General features: G+C 42.6%; 1 protein-coding gene across 7 annotated transcripts in view; it reads left to right on the top strand.

The window, feature by feature from the left end:
- Positions 1 to 4481: 4481 nt before the first annotated feature.
- tmem269 (transmembrane protein 269) overlaps positions 4482 to 26162 on the top strand; it is a 41766-nt gene continuing 20085 nt past the window's right edge. Inside the window, exons 1-10 of one of the 7 annotated variants that reach the window (XM_045207052.1) lie at positions 4482 to 4985; positions 6015 to 6118; positions 6401 to 6587; positions 6756 to 6859; positions 7236 to 7416; positions 8606 to 8711; positions 9703 to 9874; positions 10158 to 10309; positions 20191 to 20251; positions 24795 to 24942. In XM_045207052.1, the coding sequence (XP_045062987.1) occupies positions 10250 to 10309; positions 20191 to 20251; positions 24795 to 24942 (269 nt within the window). In that variant the 5' untranslated portion in view covers positions 4482 to 4985; positions 6015 to 6118; positions 6401 to 6587; ... (3 more) ...; positions 9703 to 9874; positions 10158 to 10249. Of the gene's footprint in view, positions 4986 to 5323; positions 5365 to 6014; positions 6119 to 6400; positions 6588 to 6755; positions 6860 to 7235; positions 7417 to 8605; positions 8712 to 9702; positions 10310 to 14523; positions 14936 to 20190; positions 20252 to 24794; positions 24943 to 26162 lie in introns of those variants that run through there. The other 6 variants (XM_045207049.1, XM_045207050.1, XM_045207051.1 and 3 more) reach the window with 6 other exon arrangements.

Raw genomic sequence — 26162 nt, 5'->3', positions numbered from 1 at the left:
CTTTCATCGTTCATGTCACAATGGCTGTGTTTATGTAATAGGGATTATGCCATTGGCCATTTCTATTCAGTGTGGATGACTAGGGATCAAGGTTCAGGTAAAGATCAAATATTGTTTATACACAACGTCAATACATTTGGAACATTTCTTGTTATTTTTCTCCATCTTTCTCCAAATATTCATATTCAAGTGTAAAATCCCAAAATGTAACATTTTATTTAGGTATACTTACAGAGTCACTGGTGTTGATGATCTGTGTCTTTCACTAATGTTATAATAATATAATAATATAATAATATATAATATATATAATATAATATAATATAATAAGTGATAGGACTCAAAGGAAACTTATCGGTAACAGCATATCTTTTGCATCTAGTATTTTATGACATCGTAAATCTTCACACCAAGCCCAACAAATGCCAAATTGAATACATTCATGTTAATTAGACTGAGAAGAGTTGTGTCCCTGTGACCTAATTTCAGGTGTAATGCTTAGCCAACAGCCAATATACCTGTTCACTGGTCCTATTGTATCTTAATCTACCCACTCTATTCATACCTGAGTATTTTCACTTACAGTTCATATTTTGTTTGTTGGGCAATGCATAGTATGTATGCAGCTATGGTTCGAATGAAAGGTAGAGTCTATTTTGTAGCAAACCTGTTCACATACAGTGACATCAACAGACATGCAGTTTAACATACTGATGTTCTATTGATAGCGTAGCGACCTTAACCCAACACCTAGCGACCTCATCAAGAGGTTCGGACATCTTGGCGTAACAGTTAAGGTTCGAGTCCCAGTCAGAGCTACCCCCCAGATTTGCTACAATAGTTTGTTATTAAAGTGGCACTGCAGGTTCCTTTTCACCTCATGTATCAACTAATTTACTTAACAAAAGGCACATCTCAAATGTGGTCCAGGTATATTATTCTCATGACATGGCACAACTTATTTTTTTACCCTTAAGTGTGTGTACATTACTGTATTTCTACTTGGCTATTGTTTTTCAAAAGGCAAGGTTAAAAATAGCTGGAGTGCATCTTTAAGTACAGTATCTATAGATGGACTATCCAAATACTGTCAAAATATGTGATTATTTATCCACTTTGTATTCTAAGCATCAGGTCATCTACATGCTACAGCTTCCTGGTGATATATCATCTTGACAGCTGGCCTCAGGTGAGTTCCTATCAGACAACCAACCCTCACTATGACCACCGGCCTATGAGGAATGATGCATAACAACAACGACCCTGTGTTGCCAGTTATTCTAAACGTTCCTTGTTACTTTAGACTGCAGCATCTTTGTCAGACACAGTGGCATTTAACAGCACCCTGACCCTGAGGTCCCTCTGTCTTAACGAAGCCCATTGTTAACTGCAGAAAGCTGAGGAAAGTGGTGACACCCAACAGGTGAGATGTTCTTCCTGCGGCAGTCTAATACGTGTAGAGTCATCCCTAGGACTAACAAATAGCCAGAGAGGCGTACAGATAGGTGTCTGTCCTAATATGGACACCGTATAGAGGACCGACACATAGTCTCTGATGCTTCCATCTCTCTACTGTTACTAATGAGTCACTCTCATCCTCAGGGTGGGGTGGAAAGGCATGTCACTGGATCTATGTGCATCTCTCCTATTCCAAATTGGAGCTATCTGCCTCTATCCTGTACCAAAATGACAAGTTTGCCAAGTTTATTCTTAGAACGCTACATTTCCTATATTCTCTGAGACCAACAGTACATGTAGGCATATTATGTACAGTAATTGAATCTCAACTAACTGTTCCAGTATTCCTCACTTATCGTCCTACTTGTGAAAATCACTGTTGATCTATTTCACCACCCACACTCCGGCAAAGAGTAGCATACATTATCATCTAAATCATAATCTCCTATTTTTCTCTCCTTTCCATTGCTAATCCGTGCCTCAGCTCTCTGTATTATGTTGAAATCCTCTCGCCTCACATTGTAAAACAAGAAATCATGCTCTAATACTGATGGGTATCCATTTCCAAGCCTGTTTACCAAACATAAAAGGGGGTTTTGAGAGGCTGGCAGGGTGAGGACAGGGGGATGGAACCAAGGTTTTGATGGACAGTGATAGTTCAAGCGCTTGTAAAAAAGATTTAGCAGGTCATAGGCTGCTGGGCCATTTACCTGAAAACGACGGAAAAAGACAACGATCATGTTGCCTCGCATAACATTGTTGTGAACGTGCTGCTGTTGTGGTCCCCGTTCAGACAAATATCCTGTTGTAGCCTGCTATTAAAACAGGAAAGTCACACTGAACAACAGGGTGCAGAGAAAGAGAGAGATTAGGCCTACTGGAGAAACCTGAACTTCCTGAGAAGACCCCACAAAGAGGGGTGGAGGACAGCTGGTGAGGTGCAACTGGGTAATGTTCATTCATGTTTGTAGTAAAACGTTTTGCAACAGAAAAGTTCAGATAGTACCTGGACATTTCTTTCTTTCAATTTCTGTCCGTTTTCATCCGTTTGTGCCTACTGAACATAATCCTGTTGGCAGAATGCTAGAAAACAGGAACTTAGAGAAAGACAGGAGCAAGGGGGAAAACACTGGTAGGCTTGACGAAACAAAACTAACTGGCAACAGACAAACAGAGAACACAGGTATAAATACACTGGGGATAATGGGGAAGATGGGCGACACCTGGGGGGCGTGGAGACAATCACGAAGACAGGTGAAACATATCAGGGTGTGACAGTACCACATCCCCCCCCCGGCGTACTACCCGGCGTTGAGGCCTGGGTCCAGGATGTCCCTAGCCACATGAAAAGTGGGATGTATACGGAAGACGAACAGAAGAGGGGCTAATGATCTTGGAGATGGGGAAAGGGCCGATAAACCGGGGGGAAAGTTTGCGGGAGTCCACCCGGAGGGGCAGATCTTGGGTGGACAGCGATACCTTCTGCCCGAGAACCCCGGTCGGAGACCATGTCCACTGGGAATCCGTGGATCCGGCCATCTCTTTGACGGAAGGTAGCTTAGGGAGAAGAATGAAGTGGGCGGCTTTGGAAAACCGGTCCACAAATGTCAGGATGGCGGTGTTGCCATCAGACGGGGAAAGACCCGTGACAAAGTCCAGGGATATGTGAGACAAGGGACGGTGAGGAACAGGCAGAGGTTGTCGTCGAGGTAGATGAAGACTAACCGGTTCAACATGTCGCGGAGAACATCATTAAACAGGGCCTGGAACACAGCTGGAGCATTGGTAAGACCAAACGGCATGACCAGATACTCGTAGCGACCGCTGGCCGTGTTGAAGGCACTCTTCCCCCTTCCGAATCCGCACCAGGTGGTAGGTGTTCCGTAGGTCCAGCTTGGAGAACATGTTGGCCCCCTGGAGCGACTCGATGGCCGAGGAGATGAGTGGTAGCATGTAGCGGTTCTTCACCGTGGCGTCATTGATGCCCCTGTAATCGATGCACAGGTCGCAGGGTTTTGTCCTTCTCCTCCACAAAGAAGAACCCTGCGCCGGCGGCGGAGGCAGAAGGACGGATTAACCCGGTAGCTAGGGAGTCTTCAATGCAGGTCTCCATAGCCTTGGTCTTCGGACCCAACAGTGAGTACAGTCGTCCCCCGGGCGGAGTGGTGCCTGGGAGAAGGTCGATTCCACAGTCGTAGGGTCGGTGTGGCGGAAGCGAAGTGGCCCGGGCCTTACTGAACACCTCCCGGAGGTCCTGGTACTCCGCAGGAATGGCGGATAGGTCCGAGGCAACTTCCGATCCCCCAGGAAGACATCCCGGGGCAGGCTGCGCTGACTTCAGGCAATGAGCGTGGCAGAACAGGCTCCAGCCCATGATGGCACCAGTAGACCAGTCAATAAAGGAGTTGTGTTGCTGGAGCCAAGATAAATCCAATACCACAGGAACCTGAGGAGACTTAATTAGCAGGAATTGGATCGTCTGTGGTTCCCTGATAAGCGTAGGTTGATGAAGGTGGTATTGTGGGTGACGTGGCCTATAGAGCGCCCGTCCAGCGCTCTAACGTCCATGGGAATGGAGAGGGGCTGAGTGGGGATACCCAGCTCGGACGCCAGGGTAGCGTCCATAAAGCTCTCGTCGGCCCCAGAGTCGATGAGTACCCGGAGAGATTTCGACTGGTTCCCCCACAGCAAGATGGCTTGAAAGGGGGTGTGAGTAAGGGGAGAGGAAAAGTTATCCGTATGGCCCACCAGAGTACTCGCTCCTACCGGTGAGCCTGGTCTTTTAGTGGACAGGTGGACACAAAATGACAAGTAGTCCCGCAATACAGGCAACTCTTCTTGTGAAGCCTGTATTACCGTTCGGCTGGGGACAGCCTAGCTCTGCCTAGTTGCATCGGCTCGGGAAGAGGTGAATCGGCAGACTTCGGAGACTCTCGGGAGAACTCGGGTAGCCTCGGGTTCTCTCGGTAACGGAGCCGTCGGGGACTTCCGGGATACCTCGGAGGCGAGGTGGAATCCTTGGGCGGGCGAGTGGAGTCGGACTTCCTCCGTTCCCGTAGTCGCCCATTGATCCGAAAGGTCAAAGCGATGAGCGAGTCGATATCCGTCGGTAGTTCCCGGGCTGCAAGCTCGTCCTTTGCTTCCTCCGATACTACGTGCAGGAACGTGTCGAACAGCGCTTCCGGGTTCCAGGCACACAGCTGCCAACGTGCAGAAATCCACTGCATAGTCTGCCCCACTGCGGGATTCTTGCCGAAGCTGGAGTAACTTCCGGGCAGCCTCTCTCCCGGACAATGGAGCGTCGAAAACCTTATTTACCTCCTGCATGAACTCCTCCAGACTGAAGCATACGGTTGACTGTTGTTCCCACACTGCCGTAGCCCAGGCGAGAGCCCTCCCGGACATCAGCGTGAAGAGGTACGCTATCTTAGAGCGGTCGGAGGAGGGCTGCAGCCCGATGATGAGCGAACACTGAGCGAGAAATGACTGACAGGTTCCCGACTCTCCAGCGAAGCGTTCCGGGGGAGGTAAGCGGCGTTCTCGGGAAACCAGGGAGACCGTGCTGCTAACAGCCGGGTTACTGAGGGTCTGGGAGGTTACGGTCGTGGTAGGCTGCCTAACAGACAACCCGCGGAATTGCTCCAGCAGTGTGTTAAACGCTCGGTCATGGCGTTCGGCCAAGGTCTGGAACCCTTCCATGAGACCAAGAAGCAACTCCTCGTGCCTTCCAGTGGTGGCTCCTTGGGAGGAGATGGCGTTGCGGAGCTGGTCCGAGTCTGCTGGGTCAGTCATGGCCAGTTCGTACTCTCACATTTCAGGAGAAGACCCAGATGCAGACAGTGTCGAAGTAACAAAAGTGTATTACAAAAACGGGGCAGGCAAACAACAGGTCAAGGGCAGGCAGAGGTCAGTAATCCAGATCCAAGTCCAAAAGGTACAGAACGGTAGGCAGGGTCAGGGCAGGCAGAATGGTCAATAATCCAGGGTGCTGTGACAAGGTACAGAACTGCAGGCAGAATAGTAAATACCAGGAAAACAGGAACTTAGAGCAAGGGGGAAAACGCTGGTAGGCTTGACAAAACAAAATGAACTAGCCACAGACAAACAGAGAACACGGTATAAATACACTGGGGATAATGGGGAAGATGGGCGACACCTGGAGGGGGTGTAGACCATCACAAATACAGGTGAAACAGATCAGGGTGTGACAGTAGAACACTTTTGGTTCCAGGTAGAACCCTTTCCACAGAGGGTTCTACCTGGAACCCAAAAGAGTTCTACCTGAAACCAAAAAGGGCTTCTACCCGGAACCAAAAAGGGTTGTCCTATGGGAACAGCCGAATAACCCTTTTGGAACCCTTTTTTCTAAGAGTATAGGTTGGGGTCAATTCCATTTAAATTCAGACAGTTAATTCAGGTGGTTTAAAGACATTTTCCTCATGAAGAAAATCAGAATTTGAATTTTGGTTTATTTCCTGAATTAACTGAATTGAAATGGAATTGATCCCAACCTAGGATGTCCCTCAGGTCTGATATTCCCAGGGTTTCCTTTGCAGGTACAGTAAATCAGAGGGCTTTGTTTGCCTGAACTCAGAGCAGCAGCGGAGACCGTGTGATGATTACAAAGTCATGTTGACCTGCTCAGGAACATTCTGTTCAGGTAGGCATCAATGCTGAGACCTAAATGTGCCATAGCTTGACCATAGATGGTGATGGATTCTCTTATTACGTTGGTTATTAAACTAAACAAATTGATACCATACTATTGCTATACAATACTTTATATAATAATGTATATAGTAGTATGAATAATGTAATAAGGGAATTTACTTTTAAATTGCATGGAATATGAAATATGTTGAGCCAGACGTTGGGTCCAGATGCTGTACGCTGACAGCCAGGTTGACTGACTGTTATTGATGTGGTTGGTTGGTTTGGACAGAGTGCAGGACAAACTGGTTCGACCATGACGACCCCACAGGGAACAGAGACTACGAGGTCCTGAGCGTGCTCCTCACCATGTACCCCAGAGATATCTGTCCTCAGCCTATAGCCATCGAGGCCCAGACCCGCTCCGGACAACCTGCCTCTGACAGTGGAGACACTTTGCTTATGTGAGATGAATGATGGTAAATCTTCTGCTTTCTCTACTTTCTATCACTACTTTCTATTTTTTCTCTTCTGTATCTTCTTACTTTACTCTGGACAAGACCTGCAATCTCTGGGATGACATTCATTGATCTAAAGTGCAAATGCATTTTGAGGGTTGGACTACAATTGATGGTTGTTTTTTGCAGTTATGATTCCACCTACAGGTTTGCTTGTGTAAATGCAGACCAGAGGAGTGGAAGCTGTAAGGACAACAGAATCCGGTTCACATGCCCTGCAGAGTTTTGTCAAGGTGGGTATCCTATATTAGTTTTCAGATAATATAAACTAACCCCAAGGAGTGTCCACAATAGACAAAAATGTGTTTGTCTCCAAACTATTTTTGAGATGCATATGTACTCTTTCTCCCACATGTCTATGGTACATGGCAATGCCAAAGCTAGGAGACAAACAAACTACATTTTAGCTTTAATCATTATAATGAATGGAACTAATCAATAATTGAATTACCATCTATTACTATCTGTAGCTCAAGCACTAGTTTACGTTTCAGGGTTTTCATTGTTTTGAAAACACAAGGCTGCTCATATTATTTGTGTTCTAGAACCTTTGTTGATGGTAGAATACCTTTTAAAATGTCATGTTTTATTATATGTTTAATGTTCTAGTCTCTGAGGAGTGTGGGACGTGGTAGCTGAGCAGTGATACCCCGTCAGATGAGGGCGACCTGGAGTCCATCCCCCAGCTGCTGCAGACGTTTCCTGGTCAAGTGTGTAGAAACCCCATCAGCATCGAGGCCCAGACCACCTATAGGATATCTGCTCAGCACACTGGAGACACCTTCCTCTCGTGAGCAGCTCCTCTAACCCTAACCCTAGTTTCATTTCCATATCCTGGCTCGACCCTAACCCTAGCCTCAACCTAACCTTAGCTTCTTGTCCACATTCTCGTTTAACCCTAGCCTCAACCCTAACCCTAGCTTCATGTCCACATTCTGGTTGAACCCTAACCTCAAGCCTAACCCTAGCTTCATGTCCACATCCTGGCTCAACCCTAACCCTCAACCCTAACCCTAGCTTCATGTTCACATTCTGGTTCAACCCTAACCCTAGCTTCATGTTCACATTCTGGTTCAACCCTAACCCTCAACCCTAACTTCATGTTCACATTCTGGTTCAACCCTAACCCTCAACCCTAACCCTAGCTTCATGTTCACATTCTGGTTCAACTAACCCTAACCCTAGCTTCATGTTCACATTCTGGTTCAACCCTAACCCTCAACCCTAACCCTAGCTTCATGTTCACATTCTGGTTCAACCCTAACCCTAGCTTCATGTTCACATTCTGGTTCAACCCTAACCCTCAACCCTAACCCTAGCTTCATGTTCACATTCTGGTTCAACTCTAACCCTCAACCCTAACCCTAGCTTCATGTTCACATTCTGGTTCAACCCTAACCCTAGCTTCATGTTCACATTCTGGTTCAACCCTAACCCTAGCTTCATGTTCACATTCTGGTTCAACCCTAACCCTCAACCCTAACTTCATGTTCACATTCTGGTTCAACCCTAACCCTCAACCCTAACCCTAGCTTCATGTTCACATTCTGGTTCAACCCTAACCCTAGCTTCATGTTCACATTCTGGTTCAACCCTAACCCTCAACCCTAACCCTAGCTTCATATTCACATTCTGGTTCAACCCTAACCCTCAACCCTAACCCTAGCTTCATGTTCACATTCTGGTTCAACCCTAACCCTAGCTTCATGTTCACATTCTGGTTCAACCCTAACCCTCAACCCTAACCCTAGCTTCATGTTCACATTCTGGTTCAACCCTAACCCTCAACCCTAACCCTAGCCTCAACTCTAACTCTAGCCTATTAATGTTAATGTCATTTAGGAGTTTGTTTTGATTTGTATATTGAGTTTTAAATTAAATTAATAGAGTCTACTTCCACACTCGTAGTGAGAGAAAGATTAAACACAAACTTTTACTTTCCTCTGAAGTGACAGTGTTTATTTTCATTCTTTGCTCAGCTATGATGTCACATTTGGGTTTGTCTGCATCAACTCTAAACAAAAAGATGTGGACAGTGCGAGGACTACCACGTGATGCTAACCTGTCCCTCTGATATCTGCCAAGGTAAATCCTCCTCACATACTCTATTGAGAGGTCCATGCAGGAGAAGCATCTTTAATCACCTTTGTCTTTATTCAAGCTGATATGTGATATGCAACTGCAGAATGTTGCTATCCTTTATATTTGACTGTGATATGTGGTTGTTTCACAAAGCTATCTTAAGATGAATGCACATACTGTAAGTCCCTCTGGATAGGAGCATGTGCTAAATGACTAAAATGTCAAATGTAAATGTTTTACATACAGATCTCATATTACTATATTGAATTAACATTTTTAATTTTTGTAAATATTGATGTCAGAAATGTATCATTTTTACAGTTCTTTATAATTTATGTTATTATTTGTTACATTTGACTGTGTAAAACCTAGCAGTGCTACTAGGTGAGGCGGATATATAGCATATTGCAAAAAAACATGATTATTTGTCTCTGAAAATGAAACCATCAAGTGATAGATTTTATAAACAAATACATATCTGTCATTAAACAACCCTATGACATAATTAAATGGTGAAAAAACACAGCAATCTCTTTCATAATTTCTTTAAACAATAAAAGCTAATTTACCAACATTTCTGAAAATGTATATATATCATTTTGGAATTAAACTTTTCAAGTAAACTTTAGGACTGTGTTTATAATTAAAAACACTTGCACCACATCAAGCTAGTGCATAATAAGTTAAGCATAACCCAAAATATGTAGTGATTGAGGTGATATCATAGAACAGCGTTTGCCAAACTCGGTCTTCAGGACCCCAAGTGGACGTTTTGGTTTTTTCCCTAGCACTACTCAGCTGATTCAAATAATCAAGCTAGATGATTAGTTGATTATTTGAATCAGCTGTGTTCAGCTGTGTAGTGCTAGGGCAAAAACCAAAACGTGCACCTCATGGGGTCCTGAGGACCGAGTTTGGGAAACCCTGCTATAGAAGGTTATGTTATTCTCCACAATGTGTCCTCTTTACTGAGCTGGTCTTGCCTGTGTGACAGGTTGCAGGATGCGTTGGTTTGACTTGGACAATCCTATTGGGCGGGGCGACTATGAGACCGTCCTTCAGCTGCAGATGGAATACCCCAATTAGGTCAGTTCCCAGCCTGTGGCCATCGAAGCCATGACCATGTCTGGTTCCCCCGCCCTGCAGACCGGTGACGTCCTCCAAGTGTAAGGCATACATACCTGCTCACAGATAACTTAGTGACCTCTATGATGTGTCACTGACATCCAATGATATCCAATAACAAACTAGGTATTGGCGATATTAAAGGGTCAATATCCTTCACAATTCCAACCTACATTTTACATATTAAATTAGCTTACAGTCACATTTCCAAAGCTGTATGTATAGAACTTCAGGAGTTAACGCATGCCCATAGCTACTAAATGATTTGCCTGTGTGTATTTTCCAAGAATGATGCCACTCATGGATTTGCCTGTGTGAATGCAGAGCAAGATGGTAGACTCTGTCAGGACTACAAAGTCCGTTTCACCTGCCCTCGGGCATTCTGCTCAGCGGACAACCAATGAGAACCAATCCACATGACAGCAAAAAGAACCAGAGTTCTGCGCCGAATGGGACAAATGTGCTTTTGGTCTGAGGTACTTTATCTATGAAGGAGCTGTAGTTCCTAATGGCTGCTATAGAATATAACATGTAAAAGCAATCCTTCGTCTGCCTTAATTCTGACCTGGAAAAGTAAAATGCTTTTGTCTATGTTGAACAGGGTTGGGGTCAATTCCAGTCAATTCAGAAAGTAAACCAAATTCCAATTCCTATTCCAAATGTTACTTATTGAAAAACAGTGTACTTCCTGAATTGGATTGAATTAAAATGGAATTGACCCCAACCCTGATGTTGAATTGATATCTTAATGTACATTTATCTTAATGTTAACATTAGCAAATATGAAGTATCATGTTTCCCTTCATGTACTATATATTGTAGCCTACAGTCGTGGTCAAAAGTTTTGAGAATGACACAAGTATTGGTCTTCACAAAGTTTGCTGCTTCAGTGATATGAGATATTTTTGTCAGATGTTACTATGGTATACTGAAGTATAATTACAAGCATTCCATAAGTGTCAAAGGCTTTTATTGACAATTACATTAAGTTTATGCAAAGAGTCAATATTTGCAGTGTTGACCCTTCTTTTTCAAGACCTCTGCAATCCGCCCCTGGCATGCTGTCAATTAACTTCTGGGCCACATCCTGACTGATGGCAGCCCATTCTTGCATAATCAATGCTTGGAGTTTGTCAGAATTTGTGGGTTTTTGTTTGTCCACCCGCCTCTTGAGTATTGACCACAAGTTCTCAATGGGATTAAGGTCTGGGGAGTTTCCTGGCCATGGACCCAAAATGTCGATGTTTTGTTCCCCGAGCCACTTAGTTATCACTTTTGCCTTATGGCAAGGTGCTCGATCATGCTGGAAAATGATTTTTTTCGTCACCAAACTGTTCTTGGATGGTTGGGAGAAGTTGCTCTCAGAGGATGTGTTGGTACCATTCTTTATTCATGGCTATGTTCTTAGGCAAAATTGTGAGTGAGCCCACTCCCTTGGCTGAGAAGCAACCCCACACATGAATGGTCTCAGGATGCTTTACTGTTGTGGCATGACACAGGACTGATGGTAGCGCTCACCTTGTCTTCTCCGGACAAGCTTTTTTCTAGATGCCCCAAACAATCGGAAAGGGGATTCATCCGAGAAAATGACTTTACCCCAGTCCTCAGCAGTCCAATCCCTGTACCTTTTGCAGAATATCAGTCTGTCCCTGATGTTTTTCCTGGAGAGAAGTGGCTTCCTCGCTGCCCTTCTTGACACCAGGCCATCCTCCAAAAGTCTTCGCCTCACTCTGCGTGCAGATGCACTCACACCTGCCTGCTGCCATTTCTGAGCAAGCTCTGCACTGGTGGTGCCCCGATCCCGCAGCTGAATCAACTTTTGGAGACAGTCCTGGCGCTTTCTGGACTTTCTTGGGCGCCCTGAAGCCATCTTCACAACAATTGAATCTCTCTCCTTGAAGTTCTTGATGATCCGATAAATGGTGCAATCTTACTAGCAGCGATATCCTTGCCTGTGAAGCCCTTTTTGTGCAAAGCAATGATGACGGCACGTGTTTCCTTGCAGGTAACCATGGTTAATAGAGGAAGAACAATGATTTCAAGCACCACCCTCCTTTTAAAGCTTCCAGTCTGTTATTCTAACTCAATCAGCATGACAGAGTGATCTCCAGCCTTGTCTTCGTCAACACTCTCACCTGTGTTAACGAGAGAATCACCGACATGATGTCAGCTGGTCCTTTTGTGGCAGGGCTGAAATGCAGTGGAAATGTTTTTTGGGATTAAGTTCATTTTCATGGCAAAGAGGTACTTTGCAATTAATTGCAATTCATCTGATCACTCTTCATAACATTCTGGAGTATATGCAAATTGCCATCATAAAAACTGAGGCAGCAGACTTTGTGAAAATTAATATTTGTGTCATTCTCAAAACTTTTGACCACGACTGTACAGGTCAACTACAATTACAGGTCAACTACAGTTACAGGTCAACAGATGCACAGAGAGGCACAGACAGTTATAAAAAATAACACACATTCAACGTCTACACACAATGTAGTCTAAAATTGGATGACTAGACTCATGGGGGACTGAATTCTTTGGGAATCTCGAATTTAGTATGACAATGCGATGAGTTCATGTGTGGAATATGTTTGTTTTCTGCTGTGGTGTACTGAAACAATCACAGAATGAAGGCAGTGTCACATACCCTACAACCGTTAGGCCTATGTACTGTTAGTCTCCCGCCACTGCAAGTCATGGTTTGAAAATGTGACTCTTTAACCTTTAATATTTAGAGTAAACTTTTTTTTGCATTACTTAATGTTGTCATTTCATGTTTATCTTTCCAAGTTCAGCAAACGTTAGTGAACTAACTTGAGGAATGACTTGAGCCCCAAGACACATACTACTATATCCTAATAACTTGAATTAAAAAGTGAACAGCAAGCAAAAAATGAAAATACATTTGATGGTGGATTGTCAAGATTTTCTCTTTGCAACTGTGCATCTAAAATACTGTGAGTGATTTATTGATTATTATAAACTGGGTGGTTTGAGCCCTGAATGCTGATTGGCTGAAAGTCGTGGTATATCAGACCGTATACCATGGGTATGACAAAACATTTATTTGTACTGCTTTAATTACGTTGGTAACCAGTTTATAATAGCAATAAGGCACCTCAGGGGTTTGTGATATATGGCCAATATACCACGGCTAAGGGTTGCATTGCGTCATGCCTAAGAACAGCCCTTAGCCGTGGTATATTGACCATATACCACACTTCCTCGGGCCTTGTTGCTTAAGTAGAGTGTCAAATCATTGGGTATTGATTGACTTTGCTGCTAATAAATTATTTTGTGATCATGCCACTGCATGAAGGAGCATTAGAGTTAGAGTTTCTAAGTAGAGCTTTCCTCTCACAACATTCTGAGTTTTGCTTTGTTTTCAGTATATATCAGAGGAACGTCCATTGACAAATGCAGAAAATAACCTAACCGTCTTAAAGGGGCAATCTGCAATTGCTACATCCATTTTAGGACTTGATATATAATTATATATATACCCATTGATTCTTGAAGACTATAACTTATAAATGCCTCATGAGCTTAGTTCGACTGTCACACCCCACCAGCACCCAAAATATAAGCTTGTTAAACTCCAATGTTTGCAAACATTGTAAATGTAAACAAACGCTGTTTAGCCTCAAAACATGGATAAAATGATAATATTCCCATAATATACACTATATATACAAAAGTATATGGACACCCCTTCAAATTAGTGGATTCGGCTTTTTCAGCCACACCCGTTGCTGACAGGTGTATAAAATCGAGCACATCGCCATGCAATCTCCATAGACAAACATTGGCAGTACAATGGTGTTACCGAAGAGCTCAATGACTTTCAATGTGGCACCGTCATAGGATGCCACCTTTCCAACAAGTCAGTTTGTCAAATTTCTGCTAGAGCTGCCCGGTCAACTGTAAGTGCTGTGAAGTGGAAACTCTAGGAGCAACAATTACTCAGCCGCTAAGTGGTAGGCCACACAAGCTCACAGAATGGGACCGCCGAGTGCTGAAGCGCGTAGCTCCTAAAAATCGCCTGTCCTCGGTTGCAACACTGACTACCGAGTTCCAAACTGCCTCGAAGCAACTGAACTGCACAAGAACTGTTCATCATAAATGGGTTTCCATGGCCGAACAGCCGCACACAAGCCTAAGATCACCATGCGCAATGCCAAGCATCGGCTGGAGTGGTGTAAAGCTTGCCTCCATTGGACTCTGGAGCAGTGGAAACCCATTCTCTGGAGTGATGAATCAAGCTTCACCATCTGGCAGTCTGACGGACGAATCTGGGTTTGGCGGATGCCCCAATGCATAGTGCCAACTGTAAAGTTTGGTGGAGGAGGAATAATGGTTTGGGGCTGTTTTTCATGGTTAGGGCTAGGCCGCTTAGTTCCAGTGAAGGGAAATCTTAACGTTACAGCATACAATGACATTCTAGACAATTCTTTGCTTCCAACTTTGTGGCAACAGGTCCAAACAGAAATGGTTTGTCCAGATCGGTTTGGAAGAACTTGACTGACCTGCACAGGGCCCTGACCTCAACCCCATCGAACGCCTTTGGGATTAATTGGAATGCCAACTGCGAGCCAGGCCTAATCGCCCAACATCAGTGCCCAACCTCACTAATGCTCTTGTGGCTGAATGGAAGCAAGTCCCCACAGCAATGTTCCAACATCAAGTGGAAAGCCTTCCCAGAAGAGTGGAGGCTGTTATAGCACGAAAGAGGGGATATTAATGCCCTTGATTTTGGAATGAGATGTTCGACGAGCAGGTGTCCACATACTTTTTGTCATGTAGCGTAAGTTTGTTCATTACAGTGGCCAAACTAAGAATGGACAGTTTGCTGTGTCACATCCGGTGGAATATTCTAGCGGATTTGTCTGTGGGGCTTTAAAAGCAGGCGCGCTGAGAAGTAGACTGAGATGCTTTTGAGAGGTGAACCATTGAAACGTTATTAGGATGCGATAAACAGCCACTTTGTACACATGAAGAAGTAACTATTACAGAAGAGAGATTTATTTAATACGGTTGTTTAGTTCCATTCAAGACGTGTCAATCATTTGCACTATTTCAGCATCATCTTTAGGTCATTCCAGGTAAGCACGACTGTTTAAATTAACCTCATATCAGCTTACATAGTGTGTAGAAAACCGATTGTTGTCTCCCATATGCAGTTGTCATGAGCATTTCAGTCAATTCTATTTAAAGAGCCTATGGATTGACGATTTTGTCCTCTAAATGTGTGACGCACTTTGTATAAAATAAATATGCAGCAACCATTTTGTTTTTGTATTTTCAAAATAATGTAAGATTTTAAATACTATTATCTACTGTGAAAATGATGCGCGTAGCGCCCGATTTTACCTAGTTTATACGCTATTGAACGTAGTAAACTAGTGAGGAACTTATGTAGATGCGCGTTGCTCTAGTGCTGAAGAAACTGCGCTGCGTAGTGTGCGCACCCACTGGATCAACCTATAGGCTATAGCATCTGCGAGCCCACTGCCGATTTGTGATCTGTTGAAGCTAAATAGTCTAGTATATTGACTGTGTATAGGAACTTGTAGTACAGTTATCATTTTGAAAATTAACTAGAAATATTGCTTTTGAAATAGATTTTCCTTTGAGCGTATTTGACTAGATAAGGCTGCTATTGATAGTTACATTGTTAGCATAATGTCGTGTTTTTTTTTTTTTGTGAATGAATGAGATTCATTTGATATAAAAATCTCCGAGAGATTGGTGGTTGATTGAGGTACTTTAGGCATACAGTGTTTATTCATGCCTAGATCAGAGTCTATTGCAATAATGATTAGATGGCTCAGTCAGTTATCAACTGCAGGGGATTGAACCAGTTGCGAAATTGTCTTGTTAGCCTACAATAACAGACAAATATAGACATGGCTTAAAACCTGGAGCTCTGAATATACCACGATTATGTGTGCCGTTGTTATAGCAGTCATCGTAATGTAATTTGTTATGAAGTTGACTATACATTAGGACAGATAATAGTTGGACAAATGAAAAATAAAGTAAAATCAAAATGCAGCAAATTGTTCTCATTCAGTCGACTGGGTTATCCAGGGTTGCCAGATGTAGCAAAAATGTGTAGCCCAGTGACCACTCAACCTGCACAAAAGGCCTAAAAAGTTGCCATATTTATACAATAAACCCTTTTTCCATAACATTATCAAGCCAATTAAGAAGGAATATCGTAGTAACTTGTAACAATGTCGTTAGAAGCAAAATGAGGTTTTCCTAAAAATAATAATTGCGAGCTATTACATGAAGTAATAAAGAAATTTGAATACGTGGCAAGAGAAAAAATAATTCTGATGCTGATTGGCTGACAGCCGTGGTATATCAGACCATGTACCACCGGTATGACAAAATATTTATTTTTACTGTTGTAATTACGTTGGGAACCAGTTTATAATAGCAATAAGGCACCTTGTGGGTTAATGATATATGGCCAATAAACCACGGCTAAGGGCTGTATCCAGGCACTCCGCATTGCGTTGTGCAGAAGAACAGCCCTTAGCCGTGGTATATTGGGCATATACCACACCCCCTCATGCCTTATTGCTTAAATAAATCCCCTTTGCGCATGTGCATAACTATAGATAAATCCAACAGGAGAGTTTGAGTGATGAAAGTTGGACAGAGGATCTCAATCTCTGAGCAAGAAACACTTGGACAAACACAAAAAATAACTGTTAGGCTATTTTCTGGCAATTATGCTGTTATGTGCCAGATGTTAAGACTACAATCTGTTATAAATGGCCCATTTTCATTTCAATAGGCATCAGATGAAAATCTGGGTTTATGATTGTAATTCAATTTTGCCATGGTTTGCTTAGATAAAGGCAAGTAGCCTATAGCCCCTGATAGGCGTACATTTAATTTCATATAGTCTACAATAGTCTAGACAAGATGTAAACTGAACGAGTCTGAATTGACCTCACGCGCTTACAGACCCAGCAGAAAATATTTTTGGGATAGTCTCTGGACTCTGTAGCCTGTCGAGCAGCCCTCACTGTGGAAAGAGTGATGGCTTTTTGCCACTGCCTCTGTGTTTTGCCCGGCAACATCCGTTACGTACTGGATGTGTCTGAGGCTTCTTGGGCTCATGGCCTCCATGATTGTGGTAGTGCCGCTTGGTCTCCTCCTCATAAGAGACTTCCAGCATTGGGTGACCTCACTACGCTTGGACCCGTCTTTCCACCGGCACAGGCACGTGCTTCTGTCTGCAAAGAGTCTTATCGGCACATCAATGCTGGAGAGACCCATCCCTCTTGACACGGGGCTGCCCTACTGGGAGGGTCTTCGCACAAAGTAGTGACAACGGATGCATCACTACAGGGATGGGGGGCATTCCACGAAGGGTGAACGGCGTATGGTCAGACTCTACGAGTACAGCCCATATCAACATTCTCGAACTCTACACTGTTATTAGCCCTAAGGCACTTCTGTCCATTCCTACAGGGCCAACATGTCCTGGTCAGGGTGGACAATATGTCTACAGTGGCGTATATCAACCGCTAAGGAGGAACACGCTCCTGTCAACTTCACTCTCTGGCGAGAGCGATCTTGCTATGGAGCAGTGAACATCTGTCTCTCAGAGCAACACGTGCCAGGCAGACTGAACTCGGGTGCGGATTTACTGTCGCGGGGGAACTCCCTACCAGGGGAGTGGCGACTTCATCCCGAAGTCGTCGAGAAGGTGTGGGGACATTACGGCAGGGCTGCTGCCAATCTGTACGCATTGCAGGACAACGCGCACTGTAGCTTGTTATTCGTGATGAGATCACAACCCTCCTCTAGGCGTGCTTCTATACGCCTTCCCGCCAGTGGGTCTGATTCCCCCCCCGTACTCTGGACAGAGTGAGAGCAGTCTATCCTTCATCCTGATAGCCCCGCATTGGCCTGGGAAGCAATGGCTGGCGGAGATTGTACAGTACCTCTCCTGTACGTGCAACTATGGCGCCTCCCACAACGCAGGGATCTGCTATCCCAAGCACAGGGTGAAATATTCCACCCTCATCCCAAGCTGATGGCTCTCTGGGCCTGGCGCGTGAGAGGTCAACTTAAACTCGGTGGGCTTGCCTCCGAACGTGGTTGCCACAATTCAGAGTGCCATAGCTCCTTTTATGACATAAAGTGGAGGGTACTCGAGAGGTGGTGTGAGAGATGAGAGTTGGTCCCCTTTCAGTGTTCCATCCCTGCCGTTCTCTCCTTCCTACAGGAATTGCTCAACAAGGGCATGTGTGTGTCTCTTCACAGTCCGTGTTGTTCCATAAGGTGTAGTTTTTACTGCTTGCTTGAGTTACTTGATGTGGAATAGAGTTCCATGTAGTCATGGCTCTATGTAATACTGTGCATTTCCCAGAGTGTTCTGGACTTGGACTGTGAAGAGACCCCTGGTGGCATGTCTTGTGAGGTATACATGGGTGTCTGAGCTGTGTGCTAGTCGTTTGAAGTTGATGGGTCATTGATAACAAAACATTTTGATATAGCCAATCATTTTAATGTGTGTTTCACTGGTGAAGTGGACAAACTGAGAAGTGAAATTACAACATTTAACAGTGAACCATCATATTTGTGTATTGAAGATCTAATAATGGAAGAGAAGGATTTCTGTTTTGAATTTGGTCAAGTTTGTGTGGAAGAGGTGGAAAAACAATTGTTATGCATCAATAATGATAAGCCACCAGGTATAGACAACTTAGATGGTAAACTATTGGGAATTGCCACCCCTATTTGCCATGTTTTTAACCAAAGCCTAAAGGAGTGTTTGTGTGTGTGTCCGTCCACAGGCGTGGAAGGAAGCTAAAGTAATTCCACTACCTAAAAATAGCAAAGCACCCTTTGCTGGCTCTAACAGCCACCCAATCAGTTTGCTGCCTGTTCTTAGTAAACTGATGGAGGTAATTTTTTAACAAATACAATGCTATTTTTCAAAGAATAAGTTAACTACTGACTTTCAGCATGCATATAGGGAAGGGCACTCAACTTGTACTGCATTGACTCAGATGACTGATGATTGGCTAAAATAAATGAATAATGAGATGATAGTTGGAGCTGCTTCTCTAACATCAGATATGTACAGTTCGGTATCTCTCAGGGCAGTTGCCTTGGGCCGTTACTCTTGTCTATTTTTACAAATTATTTACCACAAATGATTTGCCAAGCTAAAATGATTATGTATGCTGATGTTTGCACTTTATACACATCAGCACCTACAGCCAGTGAGTTCACTGAGACTCTTAGCAAGGAGCTAGTCAGAATGGGTAATTGACAATAAACAGTTCTTAAATACATCTAAAAGCATTGTATTTGGTTCAAAGCATTCTCTTAGACCTGAACCTCAAATGGAGTTGTGCATAAAGGGTGTGACCATTTTGAACAAGTTGAAGAAGCTGAACTCCTAGGAGTAACATTGGATGGTCAGTTATCATGGTCAAGTCATATTGACAAAGTTGTTGTGAAGATGGGGAGGGGTATGTCTGTTATAAAAAATATGTTCTGCGTTTTTGACACAGATCAACTGTACTAGTTTTTCAGGCTCTGATCTTGTCTCATCTTGATTACTGTTCGTAATATGGTCAGGTGTAGCAAAGAAAGACCTAGCAAAGCTGCAGCTGGCTCAAAACAAAGCAGCATGCCTTGCCCTTAACTGCACACACAGAACTAACATCAACAACATGCATGATAGGGTTTCTAGGTTCAGGAGAAATCGACTACTTCTCTTCTAGTCTTTTTAAGAAACATTTGTGTGTTGAAAATACCTAACCACTTGTATAATCTATTTGTATACACTTAAAACAGACATACATACCCCATTAGACATGCCACGATGTGTTTCTTCACGATACCAAAAACAGATTTAATGTGTCGCTCAGTTACGAATGAAGTCATCGTGGAATGCTCTGCCACCAGAGGTTACTCTGGCAAAAAACAAGTTTAGCTTTAAAAAAAGTATACAAAAACATTATCACAGTGCCTCTCCTTTCTAAAGATCTAATTTAACTGTACTGTATATAAGAATATGTATATATGAATGGTGTGTAAATAGCATTTTTGTTGTCTGTCTTTCCAATAACTTTTTTTTTCAATGATACTTTTTTAAATGTAATATCTTATTATGTTCTTGTCTAACTGTTCTGTACTTTGTCATGTATTTGTACATTTTATGTGGACCCCAGGAAGAGTAGCTGCTGCATGTTCAGTAAATAATGGGATCCTAATAAACTAAAATGAAAATGCTATTTCCATTAAGTATGCTTTTCAGTCCAGAACTAGGCTTAATCTGTTTCTTGGAAACAGTCCCTAAATGTTGACTTTCTTCCAGCTGCTGTGCTGTGGGCAGACTTACGCAGAGAGAACCATGATTCTGCTGACTCCATCCTCTGGTAAGTGCTTGTTTCTGGGTGCCCCTGGGCAAACATGCATGACAAGGTTTTGATGATCTATGTCAACACTAGAGCCCCTGGTAAGAATCATGCAAAACTTGTTTCAGAAAATGTAAATCCTGTTTTATAAGTGTAGTGATAAAGTACTGTTGTAAGATATACAGTATTTGAGGGTAGATACAGTAGATGGAAATAGTCAACCCCAAAGGGTCAAGGCAAAGACAGACACAAGCATGTGAAGAGCCGTGTTGAGGAAAACCTGTGTTGAGGACAGCTATGAGCCACTAGGTATAATGACGATAATAATAATAATAATAATAATAATAATAATGAGGTGTTTAGGTGCTGTAGTTAACATGGATGTGAGTGTAGTTTTTTCACATCTGAGATCAGGTTTTTCCCTTATACTTACTTGTACTAGCTTAGAGTTATAGCAAGTTGTCAACTTTGAAATGATATAGTGGATAATACATATTGTTACTCATCAACATTAAATACAGTGGGGAAAAAAAGTATTTAGTCAGCCACCAATTGTGCAAGTTCTCCCACTTAAAAAGATGAGAGAGGCCTGTAATTTTCATCATATGTACACGTCAACTATGACAGACAAAATGAGAAAAAAAAATCCAGAAAATCACATTGTAGGATTTTTAATGAATTTATTTGCAAATTATGGTGGAAAATAAGTATTTGGTCAATAACAAAAGTTTCTCAATACTTTGTTATATACCCTTTGTTGGCAATGACACAGGTCAAACGTTTTCTGTAAGTCTTCACAAGGTTTTCACACACTGTTGCTGGTATTTTGGCCCATTCCTCCATGCAGATCTCCTCTAGAGCAGTGATGTTTTGGGGCTGTCGCTGGGCAACACAGACTTTCAACTCCCTCCAAAGATTTTCTATGGGGTTGAGATCAGGAGACTGGCTAGGCCACTCCAGGACCTTGAAATGCTTCTTCACGAAGCCACTCCTTCATTGCCCGGGCGGTGTGTTTGGGATCATTGTCATGGTGAAAGACCCAGCCACGTTTCATCTTCAATGCCCTTGCTGATGGAAGGAGGTTTTCACTCAAAATCTCACGATACATGGCCCCATTCATTCGTTCCTTTACACGGATCAGTCGTCCTGGTCCCTTTGCAGAAAAACAGCCCCAAAGCATGATGTTTCCACCCCCATACTTCACAGTAGGTATGGTGTTCTTTGGATGCAACTCAGCATTCTTTGTCCTCCAAACACGACGAGTTGAGTTTTTACCAAAAAAGTTCTATTTTGGTTTCATCTGACCATATGACATTCTCCCAATCCTCTTCTGGATCATCCAAATGCACTCTAGCAAACTTCAGACAGGCCTGGACATTTACTGGCTTAAGCAGGCGGACACGTCTTGCACTGCAGGATTTGAGTCCCTGGCGGCGTAGTGTGTTACTGATGGTAGGCTTTGTTACTTTGGTCCCAGCTCTCTGCAGGTCATTCACTAGGTCCCCCCGTGTGGTTCTTGGATTTTTGCTCACCGTTCTTGTGATCATTTTGACCCTACGGGGTGAGATCTTGCGTGGAGCCCCAGATCGAGGGAGATTATCAGTGGTCTTGTATGTCTTCCATTTCCTAATAATTGCTCCCACAGTTGATTTCTTCAAACCAAGCTGCTTACCTATTGCAGATTCAGTCTTCCCAGCCTGGTGCAGGTCTACAATTTTGTTTCTGGTGTCCTTTGTCAGCTCTTTGGTCTTGGCCATAGTGGAGTTTGGAGTGTGACTGTTTGAGGTTGTGGACAGGTGTCTTTTATACTGATAACAAGTTCAAACAGATGCCATTAATACAGGTAGCGAGTGGAGGACAGAGGGCCTCTTAAAGAAGAAGTTACAGGTCTGTGAGAGCCAGAAATCTTGCTTCTTTGTAGGTGACCAAATACTTATTTTCCACCATAATTTGCAAATAAATTCATAAAAAATCCTACAATGTGATTTTCAGGATTTTTTTTTCTCAATTTGTCTTTCATAGTTGACGTGTACCTATGATGAAAATTACAGGCCTCTCTCATCTTTTTAAGTGGGAGAACTTGCACAAATAGTGGCTGACTAAATACTTTTTTGCCCCACTGTATATAATTAAATGTTAATACAGGTTGTATGTGATTATGTAGATTGTAATTGAATGCTACAGCAATATCCTTTTTATTTTTTATTTTCTTGATGTACTGTAGCACCTTTTTTTTCGAAGAGTGTAGGATCAGGTCCCCCCCTTTCTTATTCATTATAATCTAAAAGGCAAAACTGGTCCTAGATCAGCACTTCTACTCAGAGACACTGAATATGGGCCCAGAAATACTAACTTAAAAGTGTGAATGTGTCTAGCTCTGGCTTGATACTTGGATGGTATTTATCAGTGGTGAGACAGTATTGACTGTCTGGATTAGGGATCAGACCTGGTGTATCCTTTCTTGTGAAACACAAGATGGCTATTTTTCTTTTTCCGGTAGAGTAAGAAGTGTATTTCTGTCCTAACTGGGTTACTATTTCAATATTTTCAAGTATTTGTTGACATTCTAGGCTAAACAGACAAAGCTTAGTGGAAGTTACTGTAAATATAACTGCTTATTGATTCGGCATAGTTTACCATTTTGGGTTTTCTGGTTAGGTTGTAGAAAGCCAGGTAATGTAAAATGTAAATCGGAAATGAGAAGCATGCTTGTCAAGTGAACTTAACTTCTTCTAAGAAGTTGTTGTTGGCTTGTGCTGTGTCTCATACACTGTTTTCTTTCAGATGAAGAGTCTGTTGAACTCGACTGGCTTTGGAATCACACGAAGTTCTGTGTGCAAAACAGAATAGTAGGAACATGACTTTAACCCCTTTTCATGTACAGACGTTAGTTTGTTAGACTATTTTAGTTTTTTTTTTAAAGTTGCTATGGTAACCTTTTTATTTATGTTTATTTTATTTAGTGGTATGTGGGTCTTTGTCTGCGAAGACACCCTCTTTGCTATTTCTGTGTGAAATCTAAACTCACTAGTGGAGCCACAGACAATCAAGAAAAAAGATCCCTTTGTTTGCCTTAATTAAAAACCCTCACAGCATTGCAAGGAACAAAAACAGCTCTGGCCATAGTGAAGCAGCTTGCATCATTAGACCTTCCAGCTTGCTAAGTAAGATGACCTATACATGATGCCTTTCAATATGTTTAAAGATTCTGTCATTATTAATTAAATGAAAGTCAAATTAAATTGCCCTTACATTATTTGATTACTTTAATAACTGTAATGGAATTACTCAGTATTATACAGTTACTTCTGATAGGAACGTTGTGATATAACAGTACTTGGTTTCCAAATAACAAATGTATAAGGAAACTGTATTTGCAAGTAATTACCATGACATTTCCACAAACTATGACAAAGACAGAAAACAGGCAAACTGTTAAATATTGATGCTTTTTAATGGCTACCCATCCATGTGAAAGTTGCTGCCATGTGTTTGTCATTGTTCCAGGTCACTGGTTTTGCCAGTCAACCAGCTTAATGAATCAACAGCCCTGTAGAGTCAATATCTCAGGGTTGCACTATAGTACTATGTGTGGAGGATAGTCCATTACTATAGTACTATGTGTGGAGGATAGTCCATTACTATAGTACTATGTGTGGACAGTCCATTACTAAATCATAGTACAATGTATGCACAGTCCCTTACTCCCTCCCCACCAGTCTCTCTCTGCTATAAATGTACTATATATTTGCAAAATAAGTATTTAATGCGTCAATATGACTGACAATATTGACACTATCAAATGGTGTTTACTGTACATACTGAGCCAGCCCCCTCATTTGAATGTTTTATTCTGAAAAGTGGATTAGTCTATCGAATGGTGGGTCTCCAATAAACGTACATACTACTTGGTAAGTGCTACTACTTTTTATTAGCTACATTAATCAATTTTGTATAGGTTTGTAAATAATGTAGAATTTGTATATTAAAAAGGAAGTTTCTTTGCAAATATTCATTCTTTGATAACAAAATACATGATTTAATATTGCGTAACAGTATTATATTGTGTAATTTTTGAAGCACAATCTAAACCACTTGGGAATTTTATTTAGGTTCTCCCATATACTCAAAATCTGCTGGTTACAAGTACTACTGTAGGTTGAATACTGTAGGGTTGGTGCATGGGGCTTTACTGTTGCCCTTTAATTTTCACTCATATTTTTTTCTCCATATCTTGGTACAGCTGCTGATTGCTGTCCTGGTCTTGAAGAGGGGCCACATAAGTAGCAAGTCAATAAGCCAAATGAGCCAAACAAGTTAAAGCTGATCATTTGCAAAAAAAATGGTTATACCAATGATTGTTTCGCGTGTTTGGTTTGTTTGAGATATCCGTTTAAACAGGATGGCACTTTTGACATACTGTACACTAGTTTAAGTATGGCCGTCAGATATGATATGGTCCTATCATATCTGTAGTGTTTTAGCTACAATCCTCTTCAGAGCAGCTAAGTGAACCTAAAATACACCACCAGCTAATAGCAATCACTGTCCTCACTGTTCTCAGGTTTCTTCCAGCACACCAATAAGCTTTTTCTGAGCGAGCAGGCCACTGGTGTCCAGCTCAAGGAGTTTGTACGCAAAAATGCAGCCAATGCTCTGTCTATGGCCAACATGCTTATGGGCATGGCCTCCATTCTCTGCAGCCTGAACGGGTGAGTGAACACACATTTCAGTATCTGATTTTCTTTAAGAAACTATAGTATAGCTTAAATGGATATAATGTTTCTACTGCTAAATGGATTTGTAAATGGCAGAATTATGTCATAATAGCTCATCTGTGTTGAGGCATATTGTTCTCAAAACAAGTTTGAATGTTGTATTAACAGTTGACACAAATGCGTGTCCTGCCAAAAAAGCTGAGCTGTTGAGGGAAGACCAAGATTAATACAAGCAGCTTATCAAGGTCAGGTCATCTGGCCTTCAGCTCTAAAACATTATACAGCACACTTCAAACACCACCCTTGAAGCGTTATTGAAGTTAAATAATATACACTCGGTGGCCAGTTTTAGGTATACCTATCTAGTACCGGGTCAGACCCCCCTGTGCCTCCAGAACAGCTTGAATTCTTCGGGGCATAGATTCTACAAGGTGTGGCATTCAAACATTGCTCAATTATCAAGGGACCTAACGTGTTCCAGAAAAGAATTCCCCACACCATTACACCACTGCCACCAACCTGTACCATTGTCACCAGGCAGGATGGGGCCATGGACTCATGCTGCGTACGCCAAATACTGACTCTGCCATCAGCATGACGCAACAGGAACCGGGATTCGTTGGACCAGGCAATGTTTTTCCACTCCTCAATTGTCCAGTGTTGGTGATCGCTTGCCCACTGGAGCCACTTCTTCTTGTTTTTAGCTGAGACGAGGGGAACCTGGTGTGGTCATCTGATGCAAAAGCCCATTCGTGACAAGGACCAACGAGTTGTGCGTTCCGAGATGCCGTTCTGCTCACCACTGTTGTATTGCGCTGTTATTTGCCTGTTTGTGGCCCGCCTGTTAGCTTGCACGATTCTTGCCATTCTCTTTCTCCCTCTCATCAACGAAACTGCCACTGATGTTTTTTTGTTTATCGCACCATTCTCGGTAAACCTTAGACCAGGGGTCTCCAACCTTTTCTAGCATGCGAGCTACTTTTCAAAAATGAAACGTCACGAGCTACACATTTTTGCTTTCAAATGGGCACATTCTTCTCTCCCCTGCAACTCTTCCCCGGGTTCTCTTGCACACTATTTTCTGTCAATATACCTGGTAAAATAATGGTTAATAAACTACTCTAAGGGGGCACTATAAAACCTAAAAAAAATATTTATCCCAAATTATGTTTTATATTTTCCCAAATTATGTTCTCAGTTAACTTTTTTGTGGT

The sequence above is a fragment of the Coregonus clupeaformis genome, chromosome 24 (assembly GCF_020615455.1).
Source record: "Coregonus clupeaformis isolate EN_2021a chromosome 24, ASM2061545v1, whole genome shotgun sequence".
NCBI lineage: Eukaryota > Metazoa > Chordata > Actinopteri > Salmoniformes > Salmonidae > Coregonus > Coregonus clupeaformis.
Note: the sequence above shows the minus strand (reverse complement) of the source record. Positions and strands in the feature narration are given on the sequence as shown.